This window comes from Lycorma delicatula, chromosome 13 (assembly GCF_047948215.1).
Source record: "Lycorma delicatula isolate Av1 chromosome 13, ASM4794821v1, whole genome shotgun sequence".
In the NCBI taxonomy this organism is placed as follows: domain Eukaryota; kingdom Metazoa; phylum Arthropoda; class Insecta; order Hemiptera; family Fulgoridae; genus Lycorma; species Lycorma delicatula.
In genome coordinates, this window is record NC_134467.1 from 51,608,754 (window position 1) to 51,621,006 (window position 12,253).

Below are 12,253 nucleotides of genomic sequence, written 5' to 3' on the forward strand. Positions count from 1 at the left end.
AAATCCGCCCTTCTGACGCACTTACTGCGACAGAGTTTTTTGCATTTTTTGTATTCCGTTGGTGATTATCCTCTAAAATTTTCATAATGTATTTAATTTGTCGGCAGCCACACCCTAATATATATTAGTTGAAAATATTTCAATGAAAGCTTATTACTGCAGTTAAGAAAAGCCCAAAATCCAAAAAAAATGGATTTTTTGGCTACTTTTGGTCCGGTCGATTGATATAAAAATGGGAGGTGCACAACTAGATGGTACAGCAGTCCTAAATCCAAACCAAAATTTCAACATCCAACGGTTAATCGTTTTCGAGTTATGCGAAATACCAAATATCTTACAAAAAATCTGATCTGAGCACCACATGACTTCCTCGTACGCTTACTAAATTACATATACACATTTTTTTTAAAAATGAAAAGTACATAAATTTTTATTTCATTCATAACTGCTGATATATATTTTTTTTATTACTATTATTAAATTATTATTTATCGTAATTTTTTTTTACAATCAGAGGTTAATAATTATTATAAATCAAAATATTTAAATTAATAATTTAATTTCGGAAGCTATTAACAAAAACAATAATGATGGCGTAAAAATAAATTTGGTTCGACATGATGAATATGTATTTTAATGAAAAAATAATTTTTTTATATATAGAGATATGAAGGTGATGAAGTAAAATATTTCCAAGAAAAAAGGCGGACGCGGTATAATCGGGTCAGTAATCAATAAGGCTGTAGATTTATTACCGTTTGAAGCTCATATTCCAGGTTACAATTATTGCAGTCCTGGCACGAACTTGGATAAGAGGTTGAAGCGTGGTGATAGAGGCATAAATAAATTAGATGAGGCGTGTAAACTGCGCGATATAGCTTATTCGAAATATTCAGATAATAAAACAAGATCTCAAGCCGATAAAGCGCTTGCCGAACGGGCGTGGAAACGTGTGCTCGCGCCGGATAGCAGTTTGACTGAAAGAGCGGCCGCCTACGCAGTAACTAACGCGATGAAACTTAAATCCAAATTTGGCGATCGATTGAGATTGAAGAAATGCGGCGGTACGGCTAAGAAAAAAATAATCAATTCAATACCAAATCGCGCTTTGTACGATCGCGAAACGATCCGCGGTGTTTTTTATGTTGGACGCTTTACCGAAAAAGATTTGGAAAAATGAATGCTCGATAGTGAATTTAGACGCCTCAAAGGGCCGCGGGTACGCATTGGGTTTGTTTCCGAAAAATCGATAAAAATGTAGATTATTTTGATAGCATATGCGATGCGCATCCGCCTCCAGAACTGATGAATTATTTCAGAAACTCCAACGTAACGTACAAATTACAATAGATATCAAACCGACGATGATGTGATTTGCGGTCGATTATGTTTAGAATTTTTATCCGAATAAATTATACGTTTTTTGTTTTCTATTTTTTGTAAAAAGATATGTCGCGTCTATTATCAAGTGATGGTAACAGTTCGATGATTAAAAATCATTTTTTCCTCCGATCGACCTTTCAAAAGGCCAATACGAATCGGGTCTCAAATGGTAGATGACCGCCAACACACGTCGAGGAAAACAAAAATAATAAATTTTGTTTCGCTTTGGAAAAGGATGTCATATAAGATGAAAATAATAATTATGTGTCGACAAAAAAGCATACATAACAATACCAACAGGTAGTTATGAAATTGAAGATATCAGTAACTATATACAGAATAAAATGAATAAAACCATCATATTGCAAGCAAACCCAAATACGTTACAGTGTGAAATTAAAAGCACCGTATGGATAGACTTTTCGGATACAGATTGCAGTATCGGCAGGCTGTTGGGCTATGGGCCGAGAATTCTCAAAGCGAATGCGACGCATCTTTCGGATGAAATAATAAATATCGCTCCCGTAAATGTAGTACGTGAGAAATGTAACATTATTTCGGGCAGTTATAGAAATGAAAATCAAGACCGCATTTTATATGAGTTTCCGCTGAGTGTAGATCCGGGCGATAAGATTGAACAATATCCTCCTTATACTGAATTTCTACCGGTAGATGTGAGAGCAATTTACGATTTAGTTATATCGTTGACCGATGAAAATGATAATTTATTAAATTTGCGCGGCGAACGAGTAAACATCATGTTGGTTTTGAAAGAATCAAGGACCCATCGGAGTTTCTGAATAGAATATTGTAATTTTATTTTTATTTTTGTTATTTTAGATAGATATGCCGCTAGTACTTGAAAGTGATGATGAAATTGATGTTAGAAACCGTTACAAATTGACCGAAGAAAGGGTTAAAAAATTAAAATCTTTAGGTTTTGAAATCGTCGAAGGGAAACTTAAAAGTACCATTACGTTATTGAAATAAAAATTAAACTTTTTCTATAGAGTGACTTTTTCAGATGAGTCCCTAACATATAATCAATTCACAATCATCCTTAGCGAATAAAATCGAAAAGGAGATTAAAATCCCAATAAATCAACCGGACGCGTATACCGTTCCGGGTGAAAGTTATTTGATTGTTTCCGGCAAACTCGCCGGAACGGACGGAAAAAAATCGACTACTTCAGAATTAGTTAATTTTGGTGCGGCCTTCTTATTCCAGGATATACGATATCTTATTAACGCGCAAGAAGTAGCTTCGGTGAGAAATGTAGGCGTGACAACTGTTATGAAAAATGCTCTTTCAGTGACAAATTCTGCGTTGACATCTGCCGAAATAGCGGGATGTATTTTTGGAAAAAATAAAGTCGATTTAGATGAAAATGGTAATTTCAATTTACGCATACCGTTATCGATGCTGTTGGGTTTCGCTGAAGACTATAAAAAAATAATCATAAACAACAGACAAGAATCGGTGTTGAGACGTATTACGCGATACGCGCTACGGTTCCCGACCACAAATCTAAGATAGAATTAACAGACATCGTGTGGGATGTCCCGTACCTCAAGGTGGCACCCGAATATGAATTGGAACTAGCTAAAATAAGAGATCAAAATAAGGATGTGCGTATGGCGTTCAAAGAGTAGGACCTTCAGGAAAATACGGCGGTTCCTCAAACGAATTCTTTTATATAGAATGTGACAACGTTGTCGCAAATAGATAAACCGCGCTATGTTATTGTAGGTTTTCAAACCGATAGGAAAGACAAAGCCATGAAGGACGCGTCAGAATTCGATTCGTGTAACGTTAAAAATATTTGTGTAATGATCAATTCGAATAAATATCCGTATGAAGATTTACGAGGGAACCAAGCGATGATGTATAGAATGTTTATTAATTTTCAAAAATCATATTATAAAAATATAGATTCGCCGTACACGTTTTCCGATTACAAAACCAAATATCCTTTATATGTGATCGACTGTTCGCGTCAAAATGAATCCGTAAAGACTGGTGTAATCGATTTGAAGATTGAAGTTGAAGCGGAAGAGAATTTTAAACGAAATACAGTCGCATATTGTTTATTGCCCTGTTTTCTTGCCCTTCCGTCCATAAGTTTGCAAGTTTCTCGTGCGTGCGAAATACACACGATTGAACATTAGATTTGATTAAATAATAGAAAGCTTCATCAACCCCATCTGTATCACCGGTATATTAGATCATTCTAGTTTTGAAGGTATTTTTATTTATTGTAATACTTCATTTGTGCTAGATTTTTAAAAAAAATCAGTTGATTAAAGCGAAATTTTTAATGATAAATAAATTTAATAAAACAAATTTCTTATAGTAACAAATGCTTTAATAAAATAAATTAAAAAAATAAAATGATAAAATAATTATTAAAATTATAAAAATTAAAATGATATAAAATAATTAAAATGATATAATTATTAAATGATAAAATGATTATTTTAATGATAAAATAATACAATAACATAATTTATAAAATTGTATAGTTTATACAGTGACAGAGGACTTTAGCTAAGAGGAATTTTAGAGGTAAATCTTTTTTTATTTAATTTTTTTGGGATGAGGCATAAGTAAAAACTTCTGTCAGTCTAACTAATGCGCTGAGGGGTGAGGGAGGGACGGGGGTTTACAAACGCAGGTGGCTTCCTTCGCTCTGATTGGCTACCGTCAGACAGTACTGAACAAGCGTTGTACAATTCAAATACAACCGTAAACATGTGTACATGTGTGTGTGCGTACGTATGAGTATTGCTGTGCGAGTAACACGTTAATATAGACGTTTTCTTATAAAGACATTTCTTATATAGACGTTCGAAATAATTAAATTAAATCAAGATTTGTGATTCTTTTATATTTATTACATTTTATTTAAAATAATAATTAATCACCTTAAATTTTAATAAATTAAATAAAAATATTACGATAAAGTTTATCCGTTTTGTAAAGTATTTTACAAAAAAAAAGATTCTAATTTTACATAATAAGATAACATTTTCCAGTTTTATTTACAATTTGACCTCGTAATACCCTACACGTGTATTTTAACGAGCGAAGAATATGGTCAATGAGTTATTAAAAAAAGTGAAAACCACATGACGTAACAAAATAAAGATATTATTAACTTATAGCCATAATACCATCAATAGATTATTTATACTCAAAGACACATTATTCTTCAATTCTGATATCCATCAAACATAGACGTCAATTTGTAGAAATAAGCTTAATAATTATCTTGAATTACTATTATTAATTATCATTAGTTATAAGGACGAGGATTATTTAATTTCAACAGTTATTAACAATAATTCGAACAACCGACATTTTTACCGATAATTACATACGCTAGTTATCAGATAAAGCGGTATGTTCGCAACAATGCTAAATGAATATCGTTGACTTAACATTTTTTCATTATTTAATTACGTATTTTAACTTCAAAATCTTAATACGATAGTACTATTGCGTTAGCACATCAAACACACCTACACCATCAATAGAAGTTCCCTCTAAAAACAATGTACCCTTTATACATCAGATATTGTACAAGAAAGTCTAGTTCCAGATTCATTTTCAGCAGATTCACTGTAGAACTCGGCACACAATTTCCAATATTTCTTTTGGTTCTCTCTTCTCAAGGGTTGTCATTTATTTTTAGAATACGGAAAGTAGCAACTCAGAGTGTCCTAGCCGGTTGTAGTTTCCTTTTAAATTTTGTTAGATATTATTACAACATACCGTACTACAGTATACGCAACACAAAAATATAATAGCAAACAACATTTTTCTTTATATTTCTACTTATTGTAGAAATATTTATCTTCCTACGTATTCTCTTAGACTACACAGCCTACTTCTATTAGGAAAGTTATTAATTCCGTAACTAATTCTGTATAGTATGTATACTAATAATTTTTAAAATCGTTTAAATTAATTATTTTTAAAATTAAAGATTTTGCTAACAAATGTGATTTTGGCATTTCTACTGAACTGTGAGATGGACCAAACTCGAAAAAACAAATTTTTTGGTTATTTTTACGTACTTCATAATTCAGTTTTGAGTTTTGTTAAGGAATTAAAATAATAAGGAAGTTAGGTGAACTAAGAAAAGTCCTTTAGGCTGAGGTGCTTAGGGCTAAACTCAAGGCCGCTCGCTCATCTTAAATCGCACTGTAATTTCCTCACTCGTCCCAGGCTACCGTACTTTGATCGTTCTTACGATTTACTCTTTCCATCATTAGATCAAAACATTATTAAAATATTTCAAGGATCGGGTACCGGTTTTTATTTTTATTGAAATTAATGTATATCGGTTACATAGTGTAATCGCAGCGTTCATCACTTTTCTTTTCTTTTTTACTTGATAATACCGGCAATAAGTTTAAAGCTTGTGCGTGGGATATAGAAATGGAATTTTGTAGCGTATGAAAAACGCCATACCTTACTGGGATTCAAATCTGGAACCTCCGTATTAAAGGCCAAGCGCTACCGCTCGCCCCACGGAAGCCGGCTATTTCATTTTAGGTTGTTAAATAATGTGCGCCATTAAAAACAAAATAATGTAAAGAAATAGAAAAATAGAAATTAACGAAATCGGTCGGCTATTAAAATATTATATCTTTTTTCATTAAAATGTTTACAAGTTAATTTGAAAGTTTACTGAATAATTACTATTGCGCAGTTTATGTCGCTACTTTAATGTTACTGTACACGTAGTTTTGCTAAATTTCTTCATACTGAACAGGTACATTTTAAAAGCTCGGTTAGAAGATAGCGACGTAACTTTTAAAAAAGTATATCTTTTTCTTCATAAAAACGTATTTAATAATTAATTAAAAAATTACGTAAACGTAATTTTATCCGTCGGTAAGTATAATGCCATTTCAGAAATATCAACAGGTCGCACTATCATTTGTCGGAATAGTGATGAAACTGCTCGAGAGGTTGTTGTTTCTTGGAAAGAGCTTCGGTAGTACAAGAAAAAATATGTATCTTGATTTATTCAACAGATTGCTGCTCGATCTTTATAGTCTAAGCGATATATTTTTTTTACGATTTTCATTTCTACTAAGGTTAGCGTGCTTTTAATTTTTGTTATTTTAATTAAAGGCATATTTTAAAATGTATCTGGTTTTTTAGATATTGCGGATATTTTAATTAACGCTTTAAAAACTATCGAATAAATTGATAATTTTTTAAAATATAAATACAAATTTTCTGTATAGTTTAAAAATCACTTAACAGTACAATCATTAAAAAAAACCGTTTAAACATCGGTTGAAAATTAGCAAATAAAAAATGAGAAATATCAAATTTCTCTCCTGTAAAATCGCTAGTTTCTTGATATTTTGTCTTCTATGTAAATAAAATAATATGCCCATAAAACATCCGGTTTATTTAAAGCAAATTCTATTAAAATATTTTATTAATCAGAAAATTGTTTGTTTAAAGAGTTAAAACTTTCTAAACAAATAACTCACGTTAATTTTGCCTTTTTTTTATTGTTCTATCTATTTTGTTTCGAAGCCTATTATTAGAAATATTAACATAACATAAACCAAAATGTTACACACATCACAACACTTTTATCATCCCTTCCGTTCGTATAATAAATTTTATACCGCAATTACAAATAATTTAAAAAATATACAAAAAAACTAAATGCAGTTTTCATTATTACTATTATTTTTTATAATTATTATTATTATAGTGAAATAAATTTTCCTTCGTTTTTATTCACCGTAAATTATTTGCAAAGAGTTTAATTTTAAATCTAACAGACTGATAATAGAAATGTAAATAAGAAACCAGGAACGAAAAAATAATAATAAAAAGGACACGTACGGTAAGGTCTCTGAAGTAAACAGATCGGACGGTGCGATGTAAGGACACAGACAGACATCAAGGTCGGATGGACAGGTCTTTTTACGTCATTTCCTCTGTAACAAACAACACGTTCGCGCCCGCTTTCATTTAGTAAGATTTACCAGCCTTGTTGTCAGTTTGACTCTTTATTGATAAGCTGTTGTAAATTGTTAACTTGCTTTCAATATCGTGTACGCACAGTTTATATAGTCGATCCGGTACAATAATACAACATACACCGATCTATCGATCACAACGTATTTACTACACCGTAAAGACCTTACTTCGATCCTCGGAGACCTTCCTATTCAAAAATTATTTAATTGCTTTTTTGCCGGTATTATATTCTTAGAATTCGATACGATGTCCTTGAATGACATACCTACATTTTACAAAAAATAGTTTTAATATTCGACTATTTGATTTTATAATAAGAAGCTTCGATATTCTGACCGTAAAATTTTAAAATCTCAACTAACGCATTATTTTAATATTTACGTCGATTATATTTAATATATATTTATATATATCTCAAATCGTACAATAAACCCGCTTAGTATCATATAAGTCATATTTGTTATTTATTTATACACCGACCGACTGCAGTAGCAGTAAAATAAATGTACCCGGTAATAGAAAAATGAGAACAAAAATGTTGAAGATATTAACATTTTTGCTGCTGTTTTTAGTTAAAAGGAAAATATACATAAGGCGTCGTCCAAAAGGCAGTAACCCGGTTTTAAGTTGTTCTTACTCCTACCTCTCATCTATATAACAAGGTGTAACCGAGCGAATCGCCCCTATTTCTGGTTATGTAATGCCTATTATTCTGCTTCTTTTTTAAAAAACAAAGAATTATAATTTTTTATATAAACGTACATATTTACATGATTATGTAGGAACTCTTTAAGTTAGATAATATGTGGATAAAGGTTAGTTTAATTTTCACATTTTATTTATTACAAAATTTTTTCAGCTTTTTTTTTTTGTATGGAAGGATACAAAAAAACTATCAAGGACTGTAACCCCTCCGAACTAAGGGTAAATAAGTACGCTACGCAAAATTATTACAAGTGTAGTATGCTACCTAGTGTTTATTTTTTCTTCTAAATTAGAACGGTTTTTTTTTAATATAAAAAAAAGATTTATGGAAAAAAATTATTTTTTAAAACAAAAGTAAATTCACTTACACTTAAAATATCATTCGCAGGTTCCTTTTGTACGAGTATTTATGTCATTGTTACACGCATTTTTTATGCTAATATAAACAATATTAATCGGCTGTTGTTTGGAAAACGGTAAATATTAATTTACTCATCTCCAACCTTCTAAATAACATATCGTAATCTTATATTATACCTCTACCCTGTTCTAAGACAAACTGAAGTCAGGGGGGACAAGAAAATTATCAGTAACCAAAAACTGAATTCTGTTGCCTAGAAAAATTCAATACCAAAAAATTATAAAACTAATTATTTTGCGTTACATATTTATATCGGTATATGTACAGTTCTGACCGGCAATATAGCTCAGAAGGCAACCGGGTTCTTTATCCAAATAAATAAAGAGATTCTATCGGTTTAAATTAGTAAACTAATAAAAAATGAAGTTTATTTTATCAGCACCTCATCCCATCTAAGTTACTTTGATATGAACTTTAAAAGCTAGTGTATTAAAAAAAAATATAAAAAATACTTTTTAAGAGAATTTTGACATCGTATTAAAAAACGAATAATACAAATGGAAGAATAAATAAAATATCCGCTGGACAGTTAGATGCGATAGACGTAAGATCTAGAATTTGTACAAAAACAGTACTATTTTGTAGATTTGTTATTCGGTTTTTCCCAGGGTAACAGGTCGCAATCAAAGACGGTAATAAAATAGTAAAGCGTTGATGGTAAGGATGACGATGATAATAGGTGTAGATGCAAATAAGTATCGGACAATAGTTTCACGTTAATCGCCCCCGTCTCGTAACGGAACAGTGCTGTTAGTTGTTTGTATTTCTCCGGTTGTACTCCGATATTTGTTCCCACAGTCGCACCGCAATTCTACAACAAAAATTATTAATTAGCCCTCCTTCCCTTCTCCTCGTCTTTTCTTTCGGTCGTTCATTCGTTCTTTAATTTTCTTTCTCTAAACCGAATTCACTCGTACATCATTTTATTTCTATTCTTTCTTTTACACGAGATCTAATGTCGTAAGTAAAATGCGTTGTTTCTACACCGGCACGCGTGAATTCACAAAAAGGTAATGTTAACCTTCATAAATCAGATGAAACGATTTATTTTTTTACTGTCTATATCAACCGACTCCCTCCCGCTCGTAAAATTTATAACGTATCGGTTATAAATTACTTAACAGCCGGCAAAAAAGTTTTCGATATTTTCCTGGCATTAATTATTTTCATACGGTGGAAAAATAATGATACGTGAAAAAAGTTAACTAAAATTTATTTTTTCGGCTTGGATATTTATGATGGTTTACTGTAAAATTATCGTGTGTTTAAATAAATTTTTTAAATTCAAAAAATCCCCTCCTCCAAAATTTCCCTCTAATCGCCTCCATAAAAATCATCTTCCAAGCAATTTTTTTGATTTTTCTAGTTTCTTTGTTAAATGAAAGAAACTAAAAAAAATTACACTAAAAAATATACGGTCGATAAAATGTTACCCAAGTTTATTTTTTGGGTGTCGTATTGAATTGAAATAAAACTTTATTCTAATACTGTTATTAAAAGCTTATTACTTAAACTTTTAACAGCGTTAAAATTTTAAATAGACCAAATAAAGCTTTACAAAATTCAAAAAATCGATATTTTTAAAATTTGATCGGGGGCCCACCACACCCACATTGCCACCAAAGTATTTTTTGGAAGGTCACTTGTACTACTACTATGTCAAGGAAGATATAAAAATAATTTTATTTCTTCCTAAAAAAACTGTTAAAAAATATACGATAAATAGAAAGATAGCTTTTTAGTTTTTTTGGGGGAAAGGAGGTGAATTTTGAGGTAAAAACTTTATTTAAAATTGTAAAATAAGCATGTACATATGTACCGAGTTCAATATGAAATGGGGTAATGTTAGTAAAATTTTGAGAAAACCGACCTCAAAAAACTATTTACTCCCATGGCGATATTGACCCCAATATGTGTTATAGTCATGATACCAAAGAAAGCAGGGGCAGAGAAATGTGAAGAATACAGAACAATTAGTTTAACTAGTCACGCATCAAAAATCTTAACTAGAATTCTATACAGAAGAATTGAGAGGAGAGTGGAAGAAGTGTTAGGAGAAGACCAATTTGGTTTCAGGAAAAGTATCGGGACAAGGGAAGCAATTTTAGGCCTCAGATTAATAGTAGAAGGAAGATTAAAGAAAAACAAACCAACATACTTGGCGTTTATAGACCTAGAAAAGGCATTCGATAACGTAAACTGGAATAAAATGTTCAGCATTTTAAAAAAATTAGGGTTCAAATACAGAGATAGAAGAACAATTGCTAACATGTACAGGAACCAAACAGCAACAGTAATAATTGAAGAACATAAGAAAGAAGCCATAATAAGAAAGGAAGTCCGACAAGGATGTTCCCTATCTCCGTTACTTTTTAATCTTTACATGGAACTAGGAGTTAATGATATTAAAGAACAATTTAGATTCAGAGTAACAGTACAAGGTGAAAAGATAAAGATGCTACGATTTGCTGATGATATAGTAATTCTAGCCAAGAGTAAAAAGGATTTAGAAGAAACAATGAACGGCATAGATGAAGTCCTACGCAAGAACTATCGCATGAAAAAAAACAAGAACAAAACAAAAGTAATGAAATGTAGTAGAAATAACACAGATGGACCACTGAATGTGAAAATAGGAGGAGAAAAGATTATGGAGGTAGACTAATTTTGTTATTTGGGAAGTAGAATTACTAAAGATGGACGAAGCAGGAGCGATATAAAATGCCGAATAGCACAAGCAAAACGAGCCTTCAGTAAGAAATATAATTTGTTTACATCAAAAATTAATTTAAATGTCAGGAAAAGATTTTTGAAAGTATATGTTTGGAGTGTCGCTTTATATGGAAGTGAAACTTGGACAATCGGAGTATCTGAGAAGAAAAGATTAGAAGCTTTTGAAATGCAGTGCTGTAGGAGAATGTTAAAAATCAGATGGGTGGATAAAGTGACAAATGAAGAAATATTGCAGCAAATAGATGAAGAAAGAAGCATTTTGAAAAATATAGTTAAAAGAAGAGACAGACTTATAGGCCACATACTAAGGCATCCTGGAATAGTCGCTTTAATATTAGAAGGACAGGTAGAAGGAAAAAATTGTGTAGGCAGGCCACGTTTGGAAAATGTAAAACAAATTGTTAGGGATGTAGGATGTAGAGGTTATACTGAAATGAAACGATTAGCACTAGATAGGGAATCTTGGAGAGCTGCATCAAACCAGTCAAATGACTGAAGACAAAAAAAAAAATGAATTCAGTAGCACATGAAAGTGCTACATATGATTAGGAAGAAAAAACCAAGTATATTCTGGAAGAAAGGTAGAGTTGCTATCACTTCACCTCAAAGGTAAACATAATAATGATAATTATAATAACAATACCTGGTTGAAACAACTGTTGTAGAGTTGTATATATTTCATGGTAATCACGTTCTCTAGGAACAACAAATGTAATGGATAAAAATGTTTTACATCGTAACTGTAATGGCGATCCTGATATAGTCAATGGCAACTTTTCTTTTCACTTGCGATATGCATATGTAAAACCTGAAAAATAAAAAAATGTTTTACATAATTATAACAATACTAGTAAAATAAATTCCGGTATTTCCAATAAAGTCCGGTATAACAGACCTGAGTAAAGATTCCTGCCAATTAACAAGAAAGTAGTAGAAAATATAATGGAAGGAATCCAGAAGGGGACTAAAAGGGATCCTTTTTCTAAAGCTAA

At 31.3% G+C, this 12,253-nt stretch overlaps 2 protein-coding genes across 5 annotated transcripts in view; one reads left to right on the forward strand and one right to left on the reverse strand.

Annotated features, from left to right (window-relative positions):
* LOC142334081 (uncharacterized) overlaps positions 1–12,253 on the forward strand; it is a 211,038-nt gene that overhangs the window by 128,539 nt on the left and 70,246 nt on the right. The gene's annotated exons all lie outside the window — the stretch shown is intronic.
* Positions 1–12,253, reverse strand: part of LOC142334083 (endochitinase-like) — an 87,394-nt gene that overhangs the window by 52,360 nt on the left and 22,781 nt on the right. For 3 of the 4 annotated variants that reach the window (XM_075381768.1, XM_075381767.1, XM_075381766.1), the window contains one exon: positions 11,905–12,069. The exons of the other annotated variant lie outside the window; for it this stretch is intronic. In XM_075381768.1, coding sequence (XP_075237883.1) covers positions 11,905–11,943 — 39 coding nt within the window. In that variant the 5' untranslated portion in view covers positions 11,944–12,069. The remainder of the gene's footprint in view (positions 1–11,904; positions 12,070–12,253) is intronic. 4 annotated transcript variants of the gene reach the window in all.